At 39.6% G+C, this 27,575-nt stretch overlaps 1 protein-coding gene and 3 long non-coding RNA genes across 5 annotated transcripts; 1 reads left to right on the top strand and 3 right to left on the bottom strand.

Moving 5' to 3' along the window:
* Positions 1–316: 316 nt before the first annotated feature.
* LOC115258266 (ubiquitin-conjugating enzyme E2 G2) lies at positions 317–26,873 on the bottom strand. Its single transcript, XM_029858336.2, has 6 exons — positions 26,714–26,873; positions 26,550–26,631; positions 26,356–26,474; positions 744–803; positions 596–676; positions 317–533 (listed from the first exon to the last, which is right to left on the bottom strand). Exons 1-6 carry the CDS (start codon positions 26,754–26,756, stop codon positions 415–417), a joined length of 504 nt encoding a protein of 167 aa, XP_029714196.1. The 5' UTR covers positions 26,757–26,873; the 3' UTR covers positions 317–414.
* On the bottom strand, positions 3,855–8,638 carry LOC134288211 (uncharacterized). The gene is made up of 2 exons (XR_009997821.1): positions 8,506–8,638; positions 3,855–8,077 (listed from the first exon to the last, which is right to left on the bottom strand). It is a non-coding gene; the product is annotated as an uncharacterized LOC134288211 (long non-coding RNA).
* On the top strand, positions 14,446–15,404 carry LOC134288179 (uncharacterized). The gene is made up of 2 exons (XR_009997802.1): positions 14,446–14,853; positions 14,914–15,404. It is a non-coding gene; the product is annotated as an uncharacterized LOC134288179 (long non-coding RNA).
* Positions 15,546–23,162, bottom strand: LOC109406376 (uncharacterized). 2 transcript variants are annotated; one of them, XR_009997792.1, is made up of 3 exons: positions 19,770–23,162; positions 19,044–19,149; positions 15,546–18,975 (listed from the first exon to the last, which is right to left on the bottom strand). It is a non-coding gene; the product is annotated as an uncharacterized LOC109406376 (long non-coding RNA). The 2 variants fall into 2 exon arrangements; XR_002129262.3 differs by having other exon boundaries at positions 19,044–19,128; positions 19,770–23,161.
* Positions 26,874–27,575: the final 702 nt, after the last annotated feature.

The following is a 27,575-nucleotide window of genomic DNA, read 5'->3' as shown; positions in this document are numbered from 1 at the left end:
GCACGTTTTCCCATACGAATTTCCATACAAATTTCAATCGCGATGCGAAAAACGTAGGCGTAACCGATTCCTCTCAAATTTTGGCCAGTTGTTAAGGACCCCAAATGGAATCGAAAAAACCTTGATCTGGCTAGATACGTTCAAATTCACGTTTTTCCATATAACCCTTGACCCACCCTAGTATACAGTTTCACCAGTGGCCCGCGGCTGAAAATGGTTGGGCAGGCCTGGTTTAATGGATGTTACAAAGATGTCTCAAGAAGCTTGGTTTCGAAGTTGTAGGTCTATTATTGTTAAAATACAAACAAAACTGTACCAAAATTTGATCGGAAATATATTATTATCATTATACGTATAAATATAAGACGGAAATAAATAAAAATAACACTTTTTAGCAATATGATGAATATATTTTTATGACGGTAAACCTAATGTTTTCCTGACAATTCGTTTAGCTATCTTGTTGAATTCTTCTCTATTTTCACGCCACATTATGGCTGCATCGACATTAGCTCCAGATTCGTCATTCGGTTCTGTCAATAAATGATAAAGGTAACGGATATCTCAACAATAAGTCATATATGTACTAATTTACCAGCTAGCATGCTAACGACACTCAGCAAAATCTTTTCGACGCTCTGGACTGGACTCCAACGTTCAGCAGATAGTTCATACCCTGGAATGAAAAATTATTATAAAAATTCGTCTTAAAACATTAATTCAATTGTTCTCATTTATGTTACCTAACGGGTCATCACCAGGAGCGTGTAGTATGGAAATACATACTCTACCATCCGCGAAAACTGAAACAAAATATATTATTTAAGTAGGTTTAGTAATGATGATTTATCACTGTATCGATAAGTGAATATGTGAATAACTCTGAAATTCCTGGAAAATTGTTACAGCAATCCTGTCATGCTTCCTCCCTGGCCAAGATCACAGGGTTCGACGGAATTAAAGTGAAGGATGTTGATTTTAATTTTTTTTAATGAAAATATGACCTTTAACACTTTAATGCGCCTCCAACGATTCATTGCGAACTGGCTGCTACAGATGGAGTATGACTGATTTATCAGAAATGCTCGATATACAGGATGGACCTGCTGGGGCCTAGTAGTTTCTATACCCATAAAACAGTTTCGGTCGATTGAGTCTGGGAAGTTTTCGAGAGTTGTCGTGAATCATAATGAAAATTATTGTGTTTTGTGACGAGTCTCGGAATCATTTTTGAGTCAGCAGACTTTGAACTGGTTCGTGGGCTTCCCACTATTCGGTTAATTTTCAAAAATACAAATTTAATTCAAATATGAAATAATTAGTAGTAGGGGAACTTACGTATTTTCGGCAGTTTTGCTCTCTTCGTCATGCGGGTTTTTTTTAAACCTGTTGGCCTCAGAGTTGGCCTCAAATCCTTCCCAACCAAGCTGAGTTATATGCCCAAATTTTAGGCAATTCGACTCCCAAAACCCGTCATGACGAAGAGAACAAACCTGCCGATGATACCCTTCGTCACCCTATCTCGTGTATTCAATTTTTTATTATTATTATTATTATTATTATTATTATTATTATTATTATTATTATTATTATTATTATTATTATTATTATTATTATTATTATTATTATTATTATTATTATTATTGATGTTTATTTCATCCGACTGATGTGTCTTAATGAATCCTTACAACTAGTTAAACACAAAACGTGAAAGTCTACTCTTAAAATTATTTGTCGTTACATTAAAGTCATACAAGTGCACCACATGGTTAAAACATTCCATCATTGCTCGAATTCAGGGGGAGCGACACTAGTTTTGCCAAGCCAAAAAACCTCAAAATAAGCTGAAAAAAGCTCAAAAAAAGTCGCTAAAACCCGCAAAAGTTTTGCTGGTTTTACCGGGTTTTTTCGACTTTTTTCGGCTTTTTTATGGGTTTTTCGGCTTGGCAAAACTAGTGTCGCTCCCCCCGCTCGAATTGGTTCTTGAGAAATATAATCCCACCGTCTAAAAGGCAGCCTGAAGAATTCGGGTCGTCGAGTAGCATAGCCAGGAACATTAATGTTAACTAGCACCAGCAAGTTTGGCGCATCAATTTCAGCAGCAAGTAGTTTAGCTATAAAGATAGCCTTGGCTCGTTTTCTTCTTTGCGTCAACGTATTCAGCCCAATTAGTTGACATCGACTCTCATACGGTGGCAGATTCTGCGGATCATTCCACGGCAAGTTACGCAGTGCAAATCTCACAAATCTCTTCTGAACAGACTCAATTCGAGAGGCCACAGTGCTGTGATAGGGATCCCATACTATCGACGCGGTTTCTAGAAGAGGCCGAACGAGACTTACGTACAGAGATTTGAGCGTGTACGGATCTCTGAACTCCTTACTCAGTTTGCTGACAAACCCAACTTGACGGCGAGCCTTATCGATGATCTCTTCGTGGTGATTTCTGAACGAGAGAGCTGAGTCGAGAGTTACACCATAGACTAATTTCAAGACCTCGAAGTACGAAAGAAAACCATAAAATTTTCTGTGCCCAGTCCGGTACCCAATAAATATTCATTACCGTGTATTTTTTTCCGTGTAAATTGCCTTTTGTGTAAATTATATTTAGCGTGTTACACCGATCTTACAGCTCTGGCAGTAAGGGCCTAAACATAAATTACGTATCCTCGGTACCCACGATTGTTCACAATCTGCGAACTTGACGGCGGAAAAAAACGCGACCATGAAGCCGGTGGTTACACCCAAGTCCCGGATCGTTTCAGTTCTTTGTACCAGTTCGCCTCCAATCGTCTACTCGAAAAATAACGGATTCATTTTATGGTGGTAGCTTATGACGAAGCATTTGGGGATGCTGAGTTCCATCTTATTTGCTTGGCACCAAGTTGCAAACATCTCAAGCAAAGTTTGGAGTCTGCGACAATCTTCAACACCGTTGATAACAATGTACAGCTTAAAATCGTCAGCGTAACCCAGACAAAAGCATTCCCCAATATGTAACAAGGCATCGTTTATGAACAACGAGAACAATAGTGGGCTAATTTTCTTCCACAGAGGTACGATCGGAGCCATGCAACAAAGCTGGACGAGCATCCCAGTTTATTCAGCTTATCTAGCAGTATGGAGTGATTAACCTTGTCGAATGCTGCCTTAAGATCGGTGTATATGGCGTCTATTTGCCGACCCTGCCCGATGTTGCGCAGACAAAAAGACGCAAATTCGTCGAGATACTTCTTCCAGGGAAAAGTCCATGCTGGCTTGTGGAAATGTAATGCTTTGTCTGGTAAAACTAATGCTCCGAAACAATGATTTCAAAAGGTTTGGAGCATGCACAAAGCGATGTGATTCCGCGATAACTTCGCACGTCATGTTTGCTACTTTTCTTATGTATCGGGAACATGTACGATGCTTTCCAGCGCGTAGGGAAGGTAGAGTTGCTCAAAGAAAGGTTGAACAAGTATTGGAGAGGTTGAAATAACTGCTGACAGCACCTTTTCAGGACACACGCAGCAATTCCATCTGGTCCGGGTTGGAAGGAGGATTTTAGTTTTCTCTCAGCTTTCTGCATTGCTTCAGGCCTCGAATGTATTAACGTCCACACTTCCAGCAGGAGTAAGTTCCAGAGCAGCCTCGTTACTGTTGGCACTGCAGGAGTTCGAATCGAACACCGAATCGAACACTTGTAATGTTCCGTTCCGTTTCGTTAAAGCCAACGGCTTAAGCGCCACCTTTCGAAAAAGGACCGTTAACTCTGTCAAAATACCCCGGCTAGAGACTGCCTCCTCAGGGCAGGCCAACAGTTATATTCGCGAACCGAAACTCCACCTGGACCCAATCGAAATGCCAACAGCCAAATTCTAAACAGAAAAGGAACCCAAATCGCTATTTGAAATAATAAAAAACTTGCAGTAAAAAGTGTCTCAGCTAGAAATCCAAACAACTCCGACAAAATTATTCAAATTTTCGACCGAAATCTAGCAAAGTCAAGTACCAAACTCGAAGTAAAATAAACTCCACCAGAATAACCAAACGAACGCGATTCGAAGTGGGTTGAACTTAAAACCTGAGGCGCAATTACTGCACAATGTTGTACGGATTTGTTAAAAACTTATTTTTCATTGGTCCGTTTTGGAGAGCGAGAATTTACCAGGTAGTTTTCCATTTCCAATTAGTATGGCTGTTTAAATTCGCTGATGATAATAGACTAGTGGAAAATAACTACGACGCGATTAGCTTATTTTTTTTTGGTTGCGCCTGTGCTTATGCACCCCACGAGTTTTCATGCGTTTTCTCTTGCCGAAATATTTCAAGACAGATTAAGTCACAAACAGATGGCAGCACACATCAAAAGGGAAATAAAATTATACATAATCGCAGCTGTATTAGAATTTGGCTACACGGAAGGAAATGTGCTGTCATTTCAACACATATAAGGGTTCGTTCAAATATTACGTAACGCTGAGGGGGGAGGGAGGGGGTCTAGCACTGTGTTACGCTTCATACAAAATTTCAAAATTTCCCATACAAAAGTTGTTACGTGGGGGAGGGAGGGGATCTAAAATTGTCAAATTTTGCGTTACGTAATATTTGAATGAACCCTAAGAACATTAAAAGTTTTATTGACGGAACTGATGACTATATTACACACTGAACTAAAGAACGAAGCGAAAAGTTCGCACTTATCCGATGACGTATTGGCCCTTTTTGATCCAAATGAAGAGACGACGGCAGTCCAGTCTCCTTACGTTTAGACTTCACGAAGTTCCAGAATCTTTTAGGGTTATGTTTTAGATTACGCTCTGTACGGGTGGCATGACGACGATACAATCTGATATTCAAACTGCGATACTGGCGGCTAGCGAACTGGAACGATAACTTATTCATTTCTGTGCGATGCCTACGATAGGTTCTTTTTGCTGCTTTGCAGTTCCTTCTCAGGCGGCGTAATTCAGGATTAGACCAAGGCGGCTTTTTTTGGAGACGTCGCAGTGGAACAAACAAAGTAAAAGCGTTTTGAAGAATACTCGTGAAGTTCTCAACGGCATCGTCGAGGTTCGCACATTCTGTCACAATAGTTCCAAGTTGGTTGGATTTGAGATGGTTTTGAGGATCCTTACAAATCCTACTAGAAATATTATAGGTTTTGTGACAGGTTTTGAAAACTTTTTATTGCCAGTAGACTTGAAAATGCTGTTTGGGCTTTCTTTCCCACGTTTTTTGGTTGATTTTGATTTACTACTGAATTTACAATAATTTGAGTAATTTACAATACTCACTTTACGTTACTTGTGTATGACTAGGCCGACATTTCTAGGTTACGGGGGAGAAAATGACTTGGTTTATCTAGGTAGGACTGATAGGAAAAATGAACGGATTGGCTCTGTTTTAATAGTTAGGTTGTTTTCGTATCTTGTATCATTGGAAGCCCATGACATGTTCAAAACTAGTGTCTATCATTGGGGGCTGTTCATAAACCACGTAGACCAAAATTTGGCCATCTCAGACCCCACCCCCCTCGTAGACTTTTGTCCATACAAAAAATTTGAAATTTGTATGGAGCGTAGAAGGATATAAACATTCCTGGTGCTTCAGGTTCCGCGGGTAAAGATTTATTCTGATAGCTTCATATACTTCACATGACTGAGGGTAGACATGACTAATACATGTACAGGAGGGAAAATGCAAAATTTTTGTTGAAACTACTTAGGCACAATGTAAAAACTAGTGTTAAATTGGGCAACATAGCCTATTCCGTCTAAACATTGGTCTTGGTAGAGATGAATTTTGAATAACGGGTTCAGCCTTGACAATCAAGCTGTCACGCAGCTCCAACTGAAAACCCATAAAAAAAAGAAAACCAAAAAGTGAGGAAATGCTTCCAGTTTCGCCTTAATAATGTTTTCTTGCATAGGCGCCAACTTAGGGGGGGCAAGCATGGTTTTGCCCCCCCAATAATTGACGATTTTTCGATTTTCCCATACAAAAAATCAGAAAAATCAGGCTTTGGACCACCCCCCCCCCCCCCCCCAATTATTTGGCCATGTTGGCGCGTCTGTTTTCTTGCAATATCAATTAAAAGTAAGTAAGAAACTAATAGTGGGAAGTGCAGCATTTAATATTGCTTGCTTATAGATTTGAAGCTAACGTGTGATCAAGACGAAATCGACAAAAACTGATTACTTCGACTTTGACTAACGTAGACTATTTATGACAAATTAGATATGTTTACATTTTTCGACTGAGGGTATGTCCCAATTGAAGAATTAAAATTAATATTCACTTAAACTTGACAGTTCGATAATTATTTCCTTAGGAGAACTGTCAAGTTTAAGTGTCGAACTGTCAAATTTAAGTAAAAATTAATTTTAATTCGTCAATTGGAACAGACCCTGAGTGTATGAAAAGTTTTCTTTAATTTGGACTTATAGTCCATTTTACGAGCCGATTTTATGAATGAATTTTGACAGGAGATAGCGTCCAATAACCCGTAAAAATTGATATTGATTTGATCATCAACATTGTTGTCACTTCGTAAAATTACTCATTTGGACAGTAGAATAACTAGCCACAGAAGTTCAATGTCGCGACTGTTCGTGTGACTAACATCTAGTTTTCCACGCCCTTACAGCGTCAGCAGCGGTACTAGAAGTGTCAAGTTAATTTTGTTTACCAAAACAAAAGGTCCTTTACAAGAAGGACACTTGAAAATAGTGAATTATTGCAATTGAAGTTTATAAAATAATTAATTGTGAAAAGTGACTACAGCGCCATTGGAGTTCTAGTGTATTTCTATTATTTGGACCGATGCTGATAGTGCTAGGGATGTGGACAAAAGACAATTTCCAAAGATAATAAAAACCATAAAAACAGTATTAAAATGAGGATCAACAAAAATGGACATAACAAACACATCGACCATTTAACAGCCCGCATAGTAAAAACAACTTGACAAATAGTTCGAACGTTATGTTAGCTATTAGTCATAATGTTAACATTTGAGTTAATGTTGCTCTACAATTCAACAATATTGATTTCGATCATCGAAAATATAAAGAACTGATTTTCAACCAACTCTCAAACTGTTAATATCTAGTAAATTGTTCACTTATAATTTCTAGTGGTTTATGCCAAGATTGCTTACAACGGAATACACTAAAAAATGGTCATTGAACGACCACACAATTGGTAACCGTATGACATATATTTCAAAGACAATTACTTACGGTCCATACCGAAAGCAAACCAATGATGATGTGACGCACACATTTGAGAAGATTATTGTTGCATATTAAATGGATTGTATCTGTTACTGTTAAAGAAAGTTTAGTGTGTGTGATATCAGGGCCCTGTAGCATAATCGGGCTAATAATATTAGCTACAAGTTACAAGTTACAAGTACTAATATTACAAGTGCTAATAATTTGTGTTGCATAAAAGCTCAATTTTCCACTAATATTATTGTTGACTGCACCCCAAATTGGACTGACACAATAGTGTGCACACACCTTCAAAGTGTGATTGCAGTGCAGGGTCACGTCGGATCGAGTTGAGGTCTTCGGTGCACTTATTCCTTGTAAATGGAGGAATAAGTGCACCGAAGACGTCGAGACGATCCGAGGCAAATGTGCACTTTTATCACACTTTTTAGGTGTGCCAAAAAAAGTGTGATAGTCCAATTTGGGATGTAGTCTGCAATATTAGCACTTGTAAGATAGGATACTGCAAGATGACGTCACGAATGAACGTTTTGTTCATTCTCGTTCGTCCCTTCCTTTTCTCTCCCACACGAATTTTGACATTTTCCGGTGGTTTGTTTTGATTCCCATTCGTTGCCGTTCTTTTCTCTCTCGGGGAGAAAATTGAGGTTAAATTTCGATGCAAAACTCTATTAGTGACCATGAAAATACAAGTTGTTTTGGTTCATTTACCTGTCAAAATTCATCCGACAGTTCACTATTAATTTGAAATGGCAGTTGATGTTTGTTTACATTCTGCATTTTCCGCGTAACATCCGGAAATAACTTCATTTATTCCGAAGTTTTGCATTCTTTATACGATAGATGAAGAAAAGCATATGCTGTTTGGATCAGTGAATCAAAATTCAACCATCGCGCAACAATAACGACAATGTCGCAACCTGAATTTGTTGCGACATTCTACCCAATGCGACATAGGTTTGTCCCAACTTGAACAGAATAGGACAACGATCATGCACCACGAGTTTAGAGGTTTTTAAGACTTCCATTGTGATTTTTGAGCGGTAACTTCGAGTCGGTAAACACTGCAACACTGCTGAAGATGTATCATCAAAAAGTTTCGATTTTGGGTTGGTAATAATTGATTATTCACGAGTTGAAAAGTACGCAACAAATTCAGGTTCCGTTTTGTCTGCAACAAAAATTTTCGAGATCATGTCATTATCTGTTACCAGTAGGGATAAAGAATAATCGCCGCGCCTTCTTTGTTGCTTGTTTTGTGCCTCTTTTGTCTGACAATTCTCTTCACTGGTTTGGATAATTTTCGGCCGCTCTGACGAAATATTTTTTTACAAAGTATGGTACTGCAAGTACCTAGATTTTTAGTAAAATGTCCCAAAGATTTAAAAGTACTGGTTGAAAAAGAATGTATAAAGATTTAGCAACATTTATTATGCTTCTTGTTAAAATCCCAAGTGATCTGGGATGCAAAAATTGAGCTTTTACCTATTTTTATATATCGCAACTCGATTCGAGTTAGTGTATGTATATTGTAGCTCTTGATTAGCTTAATGATGCGCAATGCAATACAAGCAATTGATTCAAATTTATTTCGCATCTGCAACTTTACCTGTGCTTATGCAGTGACCATAATAACCATAACTTTACCAAGGACCTCCAATCAAAGATGGGTATTGCAGAAACTTTAGAGAACTTGAGAGACTCAGCAGAAATTATATTTTGGATACAAAGTGTACATCAACGCCCTGGCCAAGTTCGCAGGGGTTGACGGTATTAAAGTGAAGGAGTTTCATTTTGATTATTGTAATGTAGTGTTCTTTAGTGAAACATATCAGCTTTTTAACACTTTAATGCGCCTCCAACGGTTCATCACGAACCGGCTGCTGCAGATGGAGTATGACTGATCATATGCATCAGACATGCTCGATAAACACGGAGGATCCGCCAGGGCTCAGTAGAGTCTATTCCCAAGCAATAGTTCCAAGTCGGTTGGATTTGAGAAGGTTTTGATGATCGTTACAAATCCTAATGAAAGTAATATAGGATTTGTGACTGGTTTTGGAACCTTTAACAGCCAGCTGACTTCAAAATGTTGTTTGGGCTCTATTTCCCACGTTTCTCGGTTGATTTTGATTAGTAATTTATTAATGTCATAGTCGCTTTGTCGATTTTTTACCATGTTAGTTGGTCATATTTTCTTTAAATAATGCAATTAAAATCAATCGACGTATTAATAGTGGGAAGGAGATTTGCAGCACTTAATTGTGCTGATAGATTCGAAGCTAACGTGCGAACATTTAAACGCATTGTTGACATCAATGCGTTCGACGTGACATTTTGGACAAAAACTGACTGCTTTTTATTAACTGATCAACGTTACTTGTGTTGACATTTCTAGGCTACGCTTGAGAAAATGATATCTGGAGCTCGATTTGAATAGGTCGTATGTACATTTGTCGATATAAAATTCGATCAGTTTATTTTAGTTATTGTAGCAATATGGAAGATATGTTAGAGACTTTAAATGATGGAACGGAAAGCCTGTTTTGTGATGATTCTGCTGTATGTATCAACTTTTTTCAATTCCAACGGTTTTTGCTATAATAAGCGAATCCAACTGATCGAATTTTCAATCGACAAAAGTACATACGACCTTTTGAAATCGAGCTCCAGATATGGTTTATCGAGGTAGGACCGATAGGACAGAACGAATTTCAATATTTTTCATACACTCTAAAAAATTCACACGTCAAGGCTACATGGAAAATCACGTAGCCTCAGAAAAGTATTCATTTCTCTGAGTTTACTTGACGAAGGTGACAATTACCAAACCATAAATAAATACGAAATGATGTTCCAGTTACCTTCACGCAACTGCTCAGTAGCTCTGACGTGAAAATCACTTGCCTGCGTAAGTTCATTTGACAGCTTCATTCCCTGTTCATTTTGTGTTTACGTTATCATCGAGATGGCGTAGATTGATTGCAAACCTCGTTGCAAACTTAGGACTTTTTTTTTTTGGCATAATTTGGCATTCTTATTGAAGGTAAGTAAAATTAATTGTAAGTAGCAATGCAAATAAGTCATAAAGATCATTTTCTTACGACGCAGCAGGAATTTTAAATTGCTAAGCGGTTGAATGTCGCTGAATTAATGTCGTCGGTGAAACCGCCAGCTGCAAGCGGAAAAGATGCCGGTTTGCAGAGTGGGCTTCGGCACTTGCAAATACAATGCATCAACGTCGCCGAACAATGCCAACTGCCATGCTGATTGCTGTTTAATATTTCAATATCCAGTCATTAGAAAGGCCGCATCAACATTGCAAAAAAAAAACTAGTTTCTGTCGACTTAGAGCCATCTGGGATCTATGTTTACGCGTCCTTATCATTAACAAAAAGCTTGTAAAGTGCGCTATTTGCTAATGATATTGAGCTATGTGGGTGGAACCCAGAAATCCACAATTCAACAGAAACGTGTTTGCTTACAAAATGTTGATCTGGACCTTTTAATTGCTGGTCTTGATTTGTGAGATTACCTAAATCGAGTCCTAAATGTAATACGGAACGGTCGTTTGTGCCAAGACGTAACAAATAGATTGTGTTAAAATATACGATAATGTTCCATAATTATGTATCTTGTTTTAACTTATTCCAATAGCTGCATTATCCTTCTGCTAATGAATGATAGTGCAGTTTATTGCGAAAATTGATTAAGTTCATTTTGAATTATTGTAAATAAAGCGGGTCCAGCTTAAAAAGCAGTGCAATTTACCTTAATAATGAGTAAATCACACCAAAGTACCATCTACATCCTACTAAAACTATTCGTGCAATGGACTGGAAGTATCACGTAGCTGCTACGTGAAACTCCGGTGGAACAGGAACAGTTCATAAGTTCATGCGTTCATTCTTTGTCACCTTCGATTCACGTAGGTGCTACGTGGAAAGTGCGATGGAAAAAATCTACGTATGTTTTCACGTAGCCTTGACGTGAAGAATTTTTGCAGTGTAGTATTTGTAGGGGGATGAATACATAATAGTTGACAAGCAATTTTTGTTTTATTACAATCAACTGACCAACTTGGCGAGGCTTGCTTACATAACAACTGACAATAAAGAAACCTATTTTCCTTGACTTTCTACGCAATGGACATCTGACCGAACACACGTGTTTTCGTTAATCTCCTAGGCATTATTAAGACATGACGTATGTGCATGACGGAACAACTAGCAGGACACAGTTCCAGACGTCTCTTTTTAATAACGATGTTCAGCATATTTCCAATAAAACTACACTTCAATAAAGCAAAGACTAAAGCTGCTATGATAGAACAGATCAGAATGACTTAATTGACTTATTGACTACATATTGGAGATCTACTTCGAACAACTGACAAATTACCTAGAACCTAACTAAATATTATGTTTCCAGTTCAAAACCGAATTGGCGACATTTTTTCTTTGACTTCCGCTGCTTTTGCCTTGCGTTAAACACAATGTCGGAAGTGGGGCGCTGTATTGTACACCTGGTGCTCTATACAGCGCCCCACTTCCGACATTGTGTTTAACGCAAGGCAAAAGCAGCGCAAGTCAAAGAAAAAATGTCGCTAATTCGGTTTTGAACTGGAAACATAATACATGGACCATACTACAAAAAAAAAATTGACAAAAAGAAAAAAGGGGAAACTTTTATTAAAACTATTTTTGTTCAACGCAGGCCAAAACAGTGTCGACTTGGGCCACGATATGCCTACGTACTTCTGTGTGTTGAAACAAAAATAGAGGCTCATAGAAGCAAACGTAGGGAAAGGGTGCGGTGTTAGAACATAAGCACAGTGTGCTACCGCCGTAATCACTATAAAAAAAAAAAAAAAAAAGTGTACATCAACGCAATTTTCTATTCAATGAGTTTCGAATACATACTGCCAAATTTAATCGTCGAAAACTGAAATTAAGGTTGACAATCTAACAAATAATGTCTTTTGAGTTCATCAAAATGGTAAATCGATATATTCAAAACTAAATATGACTTCTGCAATACTTTAAATCTAACTTCCCGCATAAAAATTTACAATTACTGCTATCGTTCATATCATAAAACGTCCATCCGTGGAATGATTACTACAAAAGCAATAATAGTTCTATGATTCGATGATTGAAATTGGAAAATTGACATTATTCAATACTATTAAAGTATCATAACGCTTGCGATAACCATACATTCAATGATACATGAATCATTTCTAATAATACCTTTTTGGTAAGTTGGCAACTTTTGTGGACTTTTTTAGTGTAAAAACAATGCAATGGAACAAAGTTACGATATTATGCGTTGCTGTTTCGTTATCAGTGACAATGTTACGTACTTCTAAATGCCTTTGATCACCAAAAACAACTTTGCAGTGATGGTTCCATTTTGCTCTTGCGAGAATCACTTTGTCACCCAAAAACTGCCACTCTTAGCGGCTGCTTTTTTCACGCCAGAAGCTGCTGTCCTCTGAATTTTACGAAGTACTTGAAATCTTACCTTTACCGGATGTCATAGCACGCAGGAGTCGACAACTTTAAAGGTCTCCTTTTCACCCAAAATGCTTCTATTGCAGATTTCCAAAGTCGATAAGTTCACAAATTGCAATTTCACATTAACAACACCAACTCGTTTCAACCTGCCGCGAACACCGATTCAATTTGGTATAGTGTGTAAGCACCACGCGAAGAGTTTTCAATCTTAAGCTTACTCGGTTCGATTCCCGACACAACAAAAAACACCGTTGATGTAAACAACGATTCACACAATCGTAGAAAAACTTGACAGTGTCCTACAAGTGCCCGCAGGGGTGTGCTTTTTTTTCCAATCGGTAAAACAGATTTGGTGAAATATTTCAGTTTTGTTTTTATTATTCACCGAATCATAAAGTTGATGATAAAGTGATTATATTACGTATGATTCCGCAAATATTTTGTTCGAGAAATTTGGCGTTGTTGAATGGTAACGATACTTAACAACCCATTCGGTCTATCATTAAAACCCCTAAAATAATAACTGTTATCATCAATATGATTGGTTGTATCATCGATTTATAATCCTGTGTATAATAACCCAAATCATAAGAAAACCGCACACTGTACAATTGGTGTACGATACCGTTTTATTCGGGTTGTAAATTATTTTACAAGACCTTTGAGACTTGTAATCAAAAGTACAAGTCATAGCTAATATTTTATACTTGTAGTTTGTTTATGCAACATACACTTGTAAATTCTACTAATAATATTAGTCCATCCGACTTGTAGTATTGGACTTGTAACTTGTACTTGTAGTATTTTTATGCAACAGAAAATTATAAGTTACAAGCTACAAGACTAATATTATTAGTAAAATTTTCATTATGCTACAGGCCCCAGGTCTTGTACACGCAGAAAAATGAGGCTTGTTTAAAACAATAAAACGCATGGTTGATTTTCAAACTGAGCATTTACTTATTCCAAAGTTATATTTCTTTGTTCTTACTTAGAGTTTATCGATCAAAACAACCGATTCCCATCATTCCATATAACGTTAAAATCTTCATTTGTTTCAACAAAATTAGAACCATAAACATGACTCGGAAGCACTCACACATCTATAAAATTCTTACCCCAACATCGCCACAACGAAGAAAGTGTAGCAAATCCATCACTCCAACTTCCAAGTGCAGTTTTGGCCGTGATGGATAACGCGCAGGTACTCAAGACAGCATTCACAAAAAGTGGGTCGGTTTCGATTTTTTTCCTTTTTTTATTCGTTCTTGCTTCCATCCGCTTGCCGAGTGTCTAAAAATAGATTTCCGAGCTGCCACAGGAGCTTCCGTCACCAACACAATCACATTCCGGCTTTGTTAGTTGCAAAAGTACTGTCGTTTAAAACAATCTGTTATTTTATGTTGAAACTACCAAATATCTGTTTGTTCTAACAAACTGTCAAAAATTTCGGCAAATGAAAATATTTGTATTATCAAACAACGGAACAGTTCAGTTTAAACTAGAAATCAGTTTGTCGCTATAATAAACTGAAAAATTGGTTGATTTGAACTTTAATTTAATTGTTTTTACAATTTATTTTTCTGCGTGTATAACTTCGGTTTGATTTAGATGACCTAGCGCAATGTTTTGATGTGAAAAAGACTTATTTTCAATCGTGATTAAAAAAGATAAATTAAACTATTGCGATTTTTTTTTTCACTTAGACTTCAGTGCAATAAATTTCGTCGTTCTCCGATTTCGCTTTCGATTTCGCTGCCACTCTCTGTTGGCGGTCTTTAGCAATTCGCCCGATATAATGACAGATTTCGCCGGCCGTCTCAATGTTTACACATTTTTCTCATTGTTCTCGGTCCACCAGCTGATCATGTTTACACAACAAAATTAGCTGGACATCCGATGTTTACGTTCATCCTCATTGTTCGGCGACCACCAGCTGATCTTGTTGTCATAACAAACCGCGCTAATTTCTCCTGAATCATGGCTCGAAAGCGAAAAGCTGTCGGAGATGACAGATTTGTACGATTTTGGGGCGATTTCAATTTCGTCGTGGAAGTCTGATTATTCGTAAAAAATACAATATTGTAGCAGAAAATAAATCTTTGGAATCAAAGGTGGTAAGTAGTACAATGGTTTATTGTCGATATTCCGTAACAAAGTATTGAATGTATTCATAGATAAACAACCTTCACGGAAGATTCTGCCATACCGTTTGGGACCTCAATTTATATTCGCGTGTACACCCATCCAATGACTCATCGTTCCGGAGGCCGACAATCGATTCATTCTGATCCTCTTTGGAAGGATGAATCCCGCGGATTATCAATGGAGTCGAACCGTCTACGTGAGAAGAAATCCGTTTACGTAAAGAACGGGAAAAGTGTTTCTCAGACCGATGAGGATCCGCCCCACCGAAGAAAGGTCTTCCGTGAGCATCAATGTAGGTAGGTGGTAGTTGCTCCAGTAATATCACGGAATTTGCGCTAACGGCCAGTATAACCCGTGAGGCACAATTACCGTCTGCAAAATCCAGCGTTCGACATCAGTTCGATTAGATTGGAGATTCCGCCACAACCGTATGGAAAGGTCTGTATATACTACGCGTTTCCAGATGTATTTTTGTGAATAGTATAAAAATCAATAAATCAGAGAGCTTAAAAAAATTGTACCTAATTATTTTAAGTGTTTCCGAATTGGGCCATGCTGGGTGCTAAAAGAGTAGCAAATCTTCGCGAAAAGGAATGGGAAAAATGAATAAGGCACAATACGGTTTACAGTTATTCAACTATGGAGAACTATAATTCACCTGTTATTGAGCTTCTCGAGAATTTTTAGCATTTCGACAAGTTTCTCTTCGACCTCTTGGTTGCGCGCCAGGGTATAATGTGTGTTGGGCACTTTGCGACGATTAACTCAAATCCGCACACCAGCGCACAATTTGCGCGCCGATTGCCTATGCGCCAGGTTTTTCACTAGCCAAATCACTATTAATCAGTAGTTTAATGAAGTTAAAGGGTTGTTACCGTCAATAATATCTTTGTTGTACATTATTTCCAGACATACGGATGTTCAATGTTTCAGACAAAAAATGGATCCGAGCCCTAAGAGAGATAGAGCTCTTGGCGCGAACCATTTTGACACTTGTTTATTTACATTTTGTATGGCGCACAACCCGGCGCATGGGCCGTCGGCGCACAAGTTGTTGGCCGGTATGCGGATTTCAGAAAAGATTCGCAATATACAAACATTATTCGTTTTTGTATCGAGTTTATGGTTGAACTGCTCCTTAACCATTTTCTATGCAGTAAATTGTCTGAAAAACTGGATAATATATTGACCATATACTTAACTGTATTGAGAAAAATTTGTTCGGGAAAACGCGCGATTTTTTATGGTAACCTATCTTAACCGCCTATTCCACATACTGTAAATTGGCGGATTACCATTTGTCAAACTGGCAAATCTGTACATGGAATGGTTAGCTTACTGTTATCTCCGATAGTCTGAGATATGGTACAATGACAATTGCATATGGTCATCTACAGTATGAAAAACGTTGCATTTACAGTTTGTGATTATGCGGGAGATCATAAGCACACCAAAGACTACTGAATTATAGGTCACAACATAAATTTGAACAATAACATTCTTTAAACCTTGACATGACAAAAAAAAAAAACATACAAAATCGACCGTATGACAAAACCGAATTTTTCACACCTTCTACCGTAACCTTCTGAGTTAGTACGCAACAGTGTCTTACTGGACGACATGTTCCGTGCACGGCTGATGAACTGCTTCTGATGGATTACGTTCTTTATACTATCCAAAGGCCCAGTGAACTGTCGTTGTCCGCGCAAACGCGAGACGCTTGCGCGCACAGTGATGGGAGAGGTTTCTACGTCCGTCGGCGTGCCGCTAGGAACCTTTGCAAAAAAAAAGCAATCCTGTCTTGCTTCTTACGGTCACTATTATATAGTTTGGCAAATAGATTATCTTGAAAACTGGAAACTGGAATATCTAGAATATTGGCAACACTAGAAAAAGTTCAATCTTTCGTCAGCCTTCTTTTTTGGACAAATTCTACGCTTCATGCAAATTTCGAAAATTTGTATGGACAAAACTGCCTTTGCTTATCAGTCTCATATTTGCTGAATTTCCTATTCATATGGACATACGATCTTTATACGTGTTGGAAGTTAGGTAGCGTTGAACGCTCGAGTAGCGTCGAACCTTCAGGTACGTGAACGGCGGCAGTATTGTTGGTAGGTACAATTGTTGGAGAGATGGCAGAGGTATATTATTATGGATTGTTAAATTGTATATACCTGAATGGAATAATGAGTATGGCGGTTGCTCATCGAGGTATCAGTCGGCAGCCGTCTAGTTTGATGGAAGGTGTCTTGCGTTCTTTTTATTTATTATTAAGAAACAGTCATCGACGGAGCTAGCCTAGCTATGGCCTGCGTGGCTATGGTGGACTAGCTCCAGCATGTTAAGGGCCTAGGAGCGTGTTCCACAGCACGTATCGACCGGGAGAAGGATCGGCCACATAAGACGCGGAGCCGCAGCACGTGATCCTTGGGCGGATGAATTGGCTGCAACGGAGGACAGGATTCATGGAAATGTTGGCGATACGGGAAAACTGTGATCCGGAAGACAACATGAAGGTTGAGTTCGGAGATGGACCTGATCGGAGCTCGGAACTGGTGTAGAGCTGGTGCAAACGTTGGAGTTGGGCCACTTGCCAAGCGTTGGAGTGAGGGGGAACTTCGAGCCAGGAGGAGAAGATCGTGTTTCGTGGAATAAAGAGTATGGCGGTTGCTGATCGAGGTATCAGTCGGCAGCCGTCTAGTTTGATGGAAGGTGTCTTGCGTTCTTTTTATTTATTATTAACAGTCATCGACGAAGCTAGCCTAGCTATGGCCTGCGTGGTTATGGTGGACTAGCTCCAGCAATACGCTCATTCGATGATTTAGGTATTAGGTCTATGTAATATGGGTTCCAGCTTCCAATCGCACTCCTGGGAAAATCTGGACAATTTTATTTTGCTGAGACATCAAGTTGAAGTGCATTCATAAATAAAGTACTGATTTGCATTAAACCGCGTCGGAAATGGACCATTAAAAGAACTAAAATGGCCGCTATGAAATAAACTGCCACCGTAGCTATGTGTGTTTGACATAACTCGACTGTTGTCACAATGTTAATGTCCATATAAGATGACTTCTTTGTTTTGGTGCGACATCTGCCAGAAAAGTTTGCTTCACTGATCCATTTCTGCTACCCTTTTTCTTTATGGCTGGTTCCTCAGATTTTTGTTTTCGTAAATATAATTATGTTCGCATACAAACGAGATTGGATTCGTACATTGTCGAACGTCGCGGTCGAACGCATTGTTTTGGGATGAATAATAGCGTGGCATAAGTTGCCCAGCGCACTAGTCCGAAACTGTCCAAAGTTAGATCTCAGACGAATCGATTATCCGACATTCGAGCTTCGATCGACGAAAATTTCAGCTTTCAATTACCGCCTTGATAAATAATATCATTGTAGAAAATGCGCTTCTTAACCAGGGAGCGTTCGCGTCGTGTACTGCACTGCAAACAATCCAAACGTCATAACTACGTGAAAACATACGTAGTATTTTTCCATCGCACTTTCCACGTAGCACTTACGTGGAACATGGGTAGCAAGGAATGAACTCAAAAGTCACTCATGAACTATTCATCCACCGGTATTCCACGTAGCAGTTACGTGACTTTTCGTATCCTTTACAGAGTGTGCCTGTAGTTCATACTGAACACTCCAATAAATTGTATTTTGATTTAATATCACAATTACGGTATCTATAGATGAATTACAGCTCCGGTTTTTGGTTTTGGTTAAGTAATTAAAGAGCTACATTATCTTCCGACTGATGAATTTCAAACATAATTTGCATACAGTTGAAAAATAATGCATTTATTTAACCAATGGAAGAAAATGTAGACAAGTAAACAAAACATTTTTTCTCATATATTTCACTTATTTAATTGATTTGAAATAAAGCAATACTTTTTAAAGCGCTTTTTCTGGTGCATTTTGAAGTTTTGCTTGTCTGGCTCGGCCAAGGGCTCCGCTAGAGTCAGATTGCTGCAGCAAGCTCTTCGATGCATGCGGGTACTCCTGCTGACGGATGAAAAATAAATCCGCCGACAATTTTAACACCATCATCAAATCGGAAATGCAAGCCATCTCTGAAAAAAACATGAATAATCAACTAGATATGCGCAAAATACTCAACATTAATGGAAAATGTACTTACTGATGTCAAATTTTATCATTGATGCAACAGCTTCCAGAATTCGTTTCTCACTGCCGCCATCTTGGAAGAATCGCCAAGTTCATCACTAAATAAACAAAGAATGAATCTTTTCTGACTTGGTTTGATCACCGCGATACTTTATATGCTTAGTTAGATTGGCTATTTTCGGTGAAATGATCAACAAACAGCATTATTTGCGTAACGTGTTTCGGTCTACTATTCTTCGACCATCATCAGACGCATTCAGCTGATTAACTTCACAATTACGTATTAATCGTCTGACGTAATTGTGAAGTTAATCAGCTGAATGCGTCTGATGATGGTCGAAGAATAGTAGACCGAAACGCGTTACGCAAATAATGCTGTTTGTTGATCATTTCACCGAAAATAGCCAATCTAATGTCGTTTTCGTTTTCGCGGTAGTGCTACACCGGTGTAGCACTTTTGCACCGAAACTGTTCGTTTTTGAATTTCGTGCTACACCGGTGCAGCACTTTTTCTGCACCGCGCATGATAGTGTAGCACTCAAAAAATCGAGAGTGTAGCACCTGCACACCGTGTCCACCAATCAGCGTTTGCAAAGTTGTCAATATTTTGGTGTTTATACACGCACACCAATGCAACTGCACCGAAAATGTTCGTTTATTCAGCGACAAGTGTAGCACGAAGCGGTGTAGCACCGCCGCAAAAACGAAAACGACATAACTAAGCATATAAAGAATGAACCTGCCAGATTGAAGTGGCTACGTGATTTTCTCGTAGCAGGTACTGGGTCACTGGGTGAAGGTAACAGGAGCCTAATAGTGTTTACCATTGTTCCGGTGAATACTACCGTCAACAGGTAACTTCAAGGAAATGAACACTTTTGTGGAGCTACGTGATTTTCCACGTAGCCTTGACGTGCGTATTATTTTGAGTGTGGGTACTCCTCCTCTCCTCTTCTTGGCGTAACGTCCTCACTGGCACAAAGCCTGCTTCTCAGCTTAGTGTTCTATGAGCGTCGTGTACTGGGTATTGTGCCTTGCAAGATAAATCCGCAAACGCGTTAGTCTTCTTTTTTTCCATCAAGTTGCTAAAATATGACCGCACCACTATGAGCGACCTGATGGTCAGAAATTCTACATGCGGCGCTTATATCAAATCCACATGAGGCTGTGGCGATATGGCCGCGAGGAGATGCACGCGATAGAGACGCAATGTGGAAATGAAAAAGATGAAGCCAAGGGGTTGGTGACTCGGCACATTGTGCCCGGCACACATGCCGGCACACATGCCGGCACAATCCGGCACACATGGGCACAACATAGAAATCCAACTTTGCGGTATGGAATCAAACTGTCATTATACTTACGATTGCAAAAAATCCCTTCATACAGATTCTAGACAAGTGTTCTGGGTGGAATTTTGTCGGTAAACACCGACTAGACCAATAACATTCGCCAAAAATTGACAGGATTATAATTAGCGCAAAAACATTCTAAGAAAATATTCCACTGGGCACATTCGGCACACCTCCGGCACGTTCGGCACACACTGAAAAACAACCGGCACAGTTTAGGCACATATTGGCACACGCTCAAAAATCACGGCACAAACTCGGGCACAAATGAAGTGTGCTGAATGACCAACCCCTTGGATGAAGCCGTATCCTCCTGCAGCATCACTAATGTCGTTTTCGTTTTTGCGGTGGTGCTACACCGGTGTATCACTTTTGCACCGAAAGTGTTCGTTTTTGATTTTCGTGCTGCACCGGTGTAGCACTTTTTCTGCACCGCTCAAGATAGTGCAGCACTCAAAAATTCGAGAGTGTAGCGGGTGTACACCGTGTCCACCAATCAACGTTTGCAAAGTTGTAAATATTTTGGTTTTTATTCACACACACCAATGCAACTGCACCGAAAATGTTCGTTTTTGTAGTGAACAGTGTAGCACGAAGCGGTGTAGCACCGCCACAAAAACGAAAACGACATAAATAACACCCCGATTATTAAACACAAAGCCGAAGAGGTAATGCGTATGCAAAGTGAATCAATGTCGCGATAAATATTATTACGATTTCTGGCCACCTGAGTAGCCATTGTGTTAGCTTTTGTTTTGACATGAACGGCCTGAAGGCTGCTGCGATGCTGCTGGGTGGGTGACAGTAGAGTGACTCTAGGTGACAGTATCTGTTCAATTTTGACACTGCGTCTGTATCGCGGGAATCTCCTCGCGGGCATATCGCCGCCGCGCCGCCCAATGTGGATTTATTATGAGCGCCGCAATACACGCACCATGAAAAATGCACGCATGTGGTACACAGCGTGAGCGCGGCGTCGCTGCAGGTAGTCAAAGACGCGACTGCTCGAGGGTTAACATATCTTACACGGAAAATCCAAAATACCTCTATTTTTTGTCGATTTTACTCAAAATTGAGTATATCGAATAAACTCGTTACCCAAAATTAGGTTGTTTTCCCTCTCTCAAAGGGGGTCCTTGACCCCAATAAGCCAATTTTGGGTAAATGTCGGTTTACTCAAAATTGAGTTGAATGAGGGGGGTCTTAGGTTGAATTTACCTACTCTTATTTTTTAGCTGGGGTAAAGGCAATCTACCTAGCGTATATTTAATCGATTTACTCAAATTTTGGCTTATTGGGCCGAACTATGGAATTGCGGTAGTTTGGCGGTTCCGTGTACTCAAATTTACGATCGGTGTTTGCAGATTAACCTGCCGAGTGGAAGTTTTCCTTAGCTTCAGAAGCTAGACTTTACCCCCTAGAATTTGAATGCATTGCTGCACGCAAAAACGGCTACGCTCAAAAATGTGTTCGGCCTGCACATTTTTAGTAAACATCCATGCCGCACAATGACTGTGTTGGAAACACACATTTTTAAAAATTCTTATCGTTGTTTTGATCACCGTTTACTTTATCTTCATGGGATTCAATTGGTGTTTTTCGGTGATGATTTAAAACTCATTTTTTACTCTTCTTTACGTTTCAACCTACTTTATTGCTTTCGGTCATCTTCAGAACTGTCAGATTAAATAATACAAAATACAAATCACAAATTACAAACATTATAAACATTCAAAATTTTACAATACAAACACTTACGATTCCGCCGGACGTTCGTTTGTCAAGGCGGTACACTTAATTCTAAAATCGTTTCGTTCTTAAGTAATATGTCCTCGTCTCTCTTGCTGTTGTCGTGTTCGTCGTTGTTCGTCTTTTAGTTTGTTAATCAAGTTGTTGTATGTGTTCGAAAACCCGTCTACGTCACGCTGTAAATTAACCGTCGTTTCGTTGTTGATCTTTATGTGGACCACTTCAGCAGCCAATCTGCTTGCATCATTATTTATTCTCTCTAGGATCCGAGTTCGAGAGAAGTCAAAGTGATGCCCGTTGTCTACCGCGTGTTGCGTGAGTCCCGTAGCTGAAGCGTTGGTGCGTATCGAGTTTTTGTGTTGCGTTATGCGCTTGTCCAGTGTTTGAGAGGTTTGTCCGATGTATTCCTTGTTTTCACATGCTCCACAAGGAATACTGTATACCACGTTTGTTTGTTTCATGTGTGGTATTGGGTCTTTCAATTTTGTGAAGACCGTGTTCTTCACTTTATCACATGGTTTAAAAGACGCTGTGATATCGTGTTTTCGCAACGTTTTGTTCACCTTCTCGCTTAAACCAGGGATGTATGGGATGGACACATACCTTTTTTGTTCCCCATTCTCGCGTTCGTTCTCAAGAGTGTTGTATATGAGATGAACCCGACGCTTTATCGTGCGTTGGATGAGGTTCTCTGGATAATTATTATTGCGGAGAATGTGTTTGACCATTCGAATGCTTTCCTCCCTTCGTTCGACATCTGTTAGCTTCAGTGCTCGGTCAATAAGCGCGATCATAGTGTTCATTTTGTGCGTGTGCGGGCTCTCTGAGTTGTAGTCCAGGTATCTGCCGTCACGTTGTTTTGGAAACCAAATTTTTCTAATTCTCTCACCCTCTCTCGAGAGCGTGAGATCCAGAAACCGGAGTGACTCGTTCGTTTCTTGCTCCACGGTGAAATTCAGTTTCTCATCCACTGCGTTGAACTGTTCCACCACCTTCTCCACTTCCTCTCTTCTGCCGACTACGAAGCAATCGTCGACGTACCTTTTGTAGTATGAGATGGTGATGTTGTTCTCCTCCAGCTGTGTTATGGCCTCCTGTTCCACCTTTTCCATGATGATGTTGGCTACAACCGGTGAAAGGGGGGATCCCATGGGCACCCCCGCTGTTTGGCTGTAGAATTTTCCTTCGTATTGGAAGAAAGATGCCTCAAGAACCGTCTTCATCGCATGTTTGAAACTTTCCCAAGGGATAGTGGTGCATTCTTGTAGTTGTTCCCACTTTTCTTCTACGAGTTCGTATACTTTCTCAACTGGAACGTTGGTGTAAAGTGATACTACATCCAAGGAGTAGATGATACTGCCTTCTGGAATCACTATGGTCGAGATTTCTTCCGCAAATTCGAAACTGTTTTTGACGTGATATTGTGTTTTCCCCACTATACTACCCAAGATGTTCGCTAAGAACTGGGCCATGCGATACGTTGCAGAACCAATGGTCGAAACCACTGGTCTGAGAGGTCTGTTGGTTTTGTGAATTTTTGGCAGGCCATAAATTCTTGGAGGATGGCAGTTAAACACTTTGAGACGATTTTTTGTCTGTGTGTCTATGTGTCCATCTTTCCACCATTGTTCAATTATCGTATTGAGTTTTCTCAAGGTTCTATTCGTGGGGTTGTCGTTTAGCAGTTTATAGGTGTTCGTATCACTCACCATTTCCGCCATCTTTTCACGATACTCCGAGGCTGCCAACACGACCGTCTTATTCCCTTTATCCGCTTTCGTTACGTACAGTTCGGGATGTTCCTTCAAGAATTTTCGGCTTTTCAGTACATCTTTGAGTATCCACTCGTTTTCTTTCGTCATGGGCTGTCGTTGATAGTTGACGTAGTTCGACATGATCGTAGATATTTCCCCTCTGATGTGTTCTGCTTCGGGGATTCGCCTGATCGCTGTCTCCACGTCGGCCACGAATCTCACGTATGGAATCGTCTTCTTGTTCTGGATGTTGAAGTTCGGTCCGAGAAGAAGGGTTCTCTCCACGAAGTCCGGTAGTTCTACGTTGGTCGTGTTCTCAATCCATTCGTGATTCCGATGTTGGTTCCGAATTTTCTCCATCTTCAGTGCTTCCAGTTTCTTCTTTTCCCCGTTTTTTGATTTGTTGTACGTATTTCTGGCGCTCTTTTCCACCATTGTTGTCACATATCGCCAGTCTTCGACGGTGATTGCCTCTTCGATTTTTCTTCTTAGGTACTGCTTTCGATCTTTCAACACGTCAAAAACAGTTTCGAATTTGCGGAAGAAATCTCGACCATAGTGATTCCAGAAGGCAGTATCATCTACTCCTTGGATGTAGTATCACTTTACACCAACGTTCCAGTTGAGAAAGTATACGAACTCGTAGAAGAAAAGTGGGAACAACTACAAGAATGCACCACTATCCCTTGGGAAAGTTTCAAACATGCGATGAAGACGGTTCTTGAGGCATCTTTCTTCCAATACGAAGGAAAATTCTACAGCCAAACAGCGGGGGTGCCCATGGGATCCCCCCTTTCACCGGTTGTAGCCAACATCATCATGGAAAAGGTGGAACAGGAGGCCATAACACAGCTGGAGGAGAACAACATCACCATCTCATACTACAAAAGGTACGTCGACGATTGCTTCGTAGTCGGCAGAAGAGAGGAAGTGGAGAAGGTGGTGGAACAGTTCAACGCAGTGGATGAGAAACTGAATTTCACCGTGGAGCAAGAAACGAACGAGTCACTCCGGTTTCTGGATCTCACGCTCTCGAGAGAGGGTGAGAGAATTAGAAAAATTTGGTTTCCAAAACAACGTGACGGCAGATACCTGGACTACAACTCAGAGAGCCCGCACACGCACAAAATGAACACTATGATCGCGCTTATTGACCGAGCACTGAAGCTAACAGATGTCGAACGAAGGGAGGAAAGCATTCGAATGGTCAAACACATTCTCCGCAATAATAATTATCCAGAGAACCTCATCCAACGCACGATAAAGCGTCGGGTTCATCTCATATACAACACTCTTGAGAACGAACGCGAGAATGGGGAACAAAAAAGGTATGTGTCCATCCCATACATCCCTGGTTTAAGCGAGAAGGTGAACAAAACGTTGCGAAAACACGATATCACAGCGTCTTTTAAACCATGTGATAAAGTGAAGAACACGGTCTTCACAAAATTGAAAGACCCAATACCACACATGAAACAAACAAACGTGGTATACAGTATTCCTTGTGGAGCATGTGAAAACAAGGAATACATCGGACAAACCTCTCAAACACTGGACAAGCGCATAACGCAACACAAAAACTCGATACGCACCAACGCTTCAGCTACGGGACTCACGCAACACGCGGTAGACAACGGGCATCACTTTGACTTCTCTCGAACTCGGATCCTAGAGAGAATAAATAATGATGCAAGCAGATTGGCTGCTGAAGTGGTCCACATAAAGATCAACAACGAAACGACGGTTAATTTACAGCGTGACGTAGACGGGTTTTCGAACACATACAACAACTTGATTAACAAACTAAAAGACGAACAACGACGAACACGACAACAGCAAGAGAGACGAGGACATATTACTTAAGAACGAAACGATTTTAGAATTAAGTGTACCGCCTTGACAAACGAACGTCCGGCGGAATCGTAAGTGTTTGTATTGTAAAATTTTGAATGTTTATAATGTTTGTAATTTGTGATTTGTATTTTGTATTATTTAATCTGACAGTTCTGAAGATGACCGAAAGCAATAAAGTAGGTTGAAACGTAAAGAAGAGTAAAAAATGAGTTTTAAATCATCACCGAAAAACACCAATTGAATCCCATGAAGATTTTTAAAAATTGCTCGTACGCTCACATGAGCATGTATTTTGCAAAAATTTCGACATGGCAACCTCACTGGGTTTATAAACCACCTTCAAATACCGAAAAATATTGATATTTTGCAAAAATGTGAACGTACGAGCAATTTTAAAAAATGTGTGTTTCCAACACAGTTCCTGTGCGGCATGGATGTTACTCAAAAATGAGAGTTGTTATTTTAGAGAGTGTGAGATATGGGACGATGAATGACGAATGGATGAATATTTGTTTGTAGTGCACGAGTGCACCCCCTGGCACAAATCCGTAGTTTCGGCCATTCTTTACGAAGTATTTTACAGTATTTGTAGCTTCCGAAAGTAAACATATCTTACTGTTTGGATGGAACATTTCACATGTGAATCGCATTTTGGGAGGACTCAGTGGATAGTCGGGAGGGAACACAAGTTTCGCTGTAAACACACCACCTTCAAAGCAAGTTCCTTCTGGTCCTCTGAAATAAAAACACATACGCTCTTGAAGATAGTCAAACTGCCTACATAAATCCTTATACTTGGCCGAAACTTACGTGATCAATGCTTCCCATTCGAAAAAATTTTCTTCGCTTACGGGACCAGCTATGATACCTTCTGGAGGATTCAATGTTAATTCTGGAAGTGAAAGTAATAACATGGATAGGACCGTTTTGTTTCCGACGCAATAACGCTGAGTGAATAGATATCAAATACTTACGGCGATATTCTGCCATCAAACGTCGTAGAGCAGATCCAGCCATCGTAAATTTAATTTAAGCGCAATGAATTGTGAAAGTTTTGCAAATTCTGAACTAAAATTTCTTATGTTGATCTGTTCAAAATCTGTCAAAAACTCAATGTTTACTTGCTGGCAGTGACGTATGTATTATAGACACTATAGATTCCAAAGACTCGCGGAATAGAGGTAATAAACTATAGAGGGAAAAGATATAAGCTGCTAGTATAGAAAAAAATATCTTTTGATTTTATTTTCTTCAGCTCGTTTACCGTATTTTTTTTAAATAAATTGAGATATTTTTTTCGTTGTTTTTGCGTTTTTTTTATGTAAATTGAGTTTTTTTTTCTCGGATCGCCATTTTTTTTTCACGCGTTTCAAACATTTATTGTAATGTTCCGATGACCCTGGAGGATCGGTTCTGCTTGGGCCTCTTACTGAGCAGAAACATAATTATTTAAACAATAAATAGAAAAAAAATCTCTTTTGATTGCCGGCTTTCAAAAGATTAAATTTTAACCAACTAAACAACCAATGCCGTGGGTCCATCGTCAGCTTTTCAGGCGAATCCTTGACCTACATAATACTTCTCCCAACCACCCACTCCGTAGTAGGGTAAAAGGGTATAATGCGCCCCACCGGGGCAAAACGCCCCTCTTCATTTTCTAGCGATTCATGCGCTTTTCGCATGCGTGATCAATTAGAAATCTCAAATATTGAAGAATTATTGCCATAAAGCTGATCCGTTAGTGGATTGGTACAGAAAAGCAATAAAAATATCAAAAAGTCTGAAATCGAGGCTTTTGGCGTAATATTTTGCCTCTTGTGAGCTGACTTAATTGTA

Source organism: Aedes albopictus, chromosome 1 (assembly GCF_035046485.1).
Source record: "Aedes albopictus strain Foshan chromosome 1, AalbF5, whole genome shotgun sequence".
Lineage (NCBI taxonomy): Eukaryota > Metazoa > Arthropoda > Insecta > Diptera > Culicidae > Aedes > Aedes albopictus.
This window is presented reverse-complemented; position numbering and strand designations above follow the sequence as displayed.

Excerpts from the sequence above, each read along its gene's own strand:
- LOC115258266 (XM_029858336.2), bottom strand. The coding sequence starts at position 26,756 with ATGGCTGGATCTGCTCTACGACGTTTGATGGCAGAATATCGCC. Across the intron at positions 26,475-26,549 it reads GAATGGGAAGCATTGATCAC|AGGACCAGAAGGAACTTGCT; the intron begins GTAAGTTTCGGC and ends TTTTTATTTCAG. Across the intron at positions 534-595 it reads TGTCGTTAGCATGCTAGCTG|AACCGAATGACGAATCTGGA; the intron begins GTAAATTAGTAC and ends ATTTATTGACAG.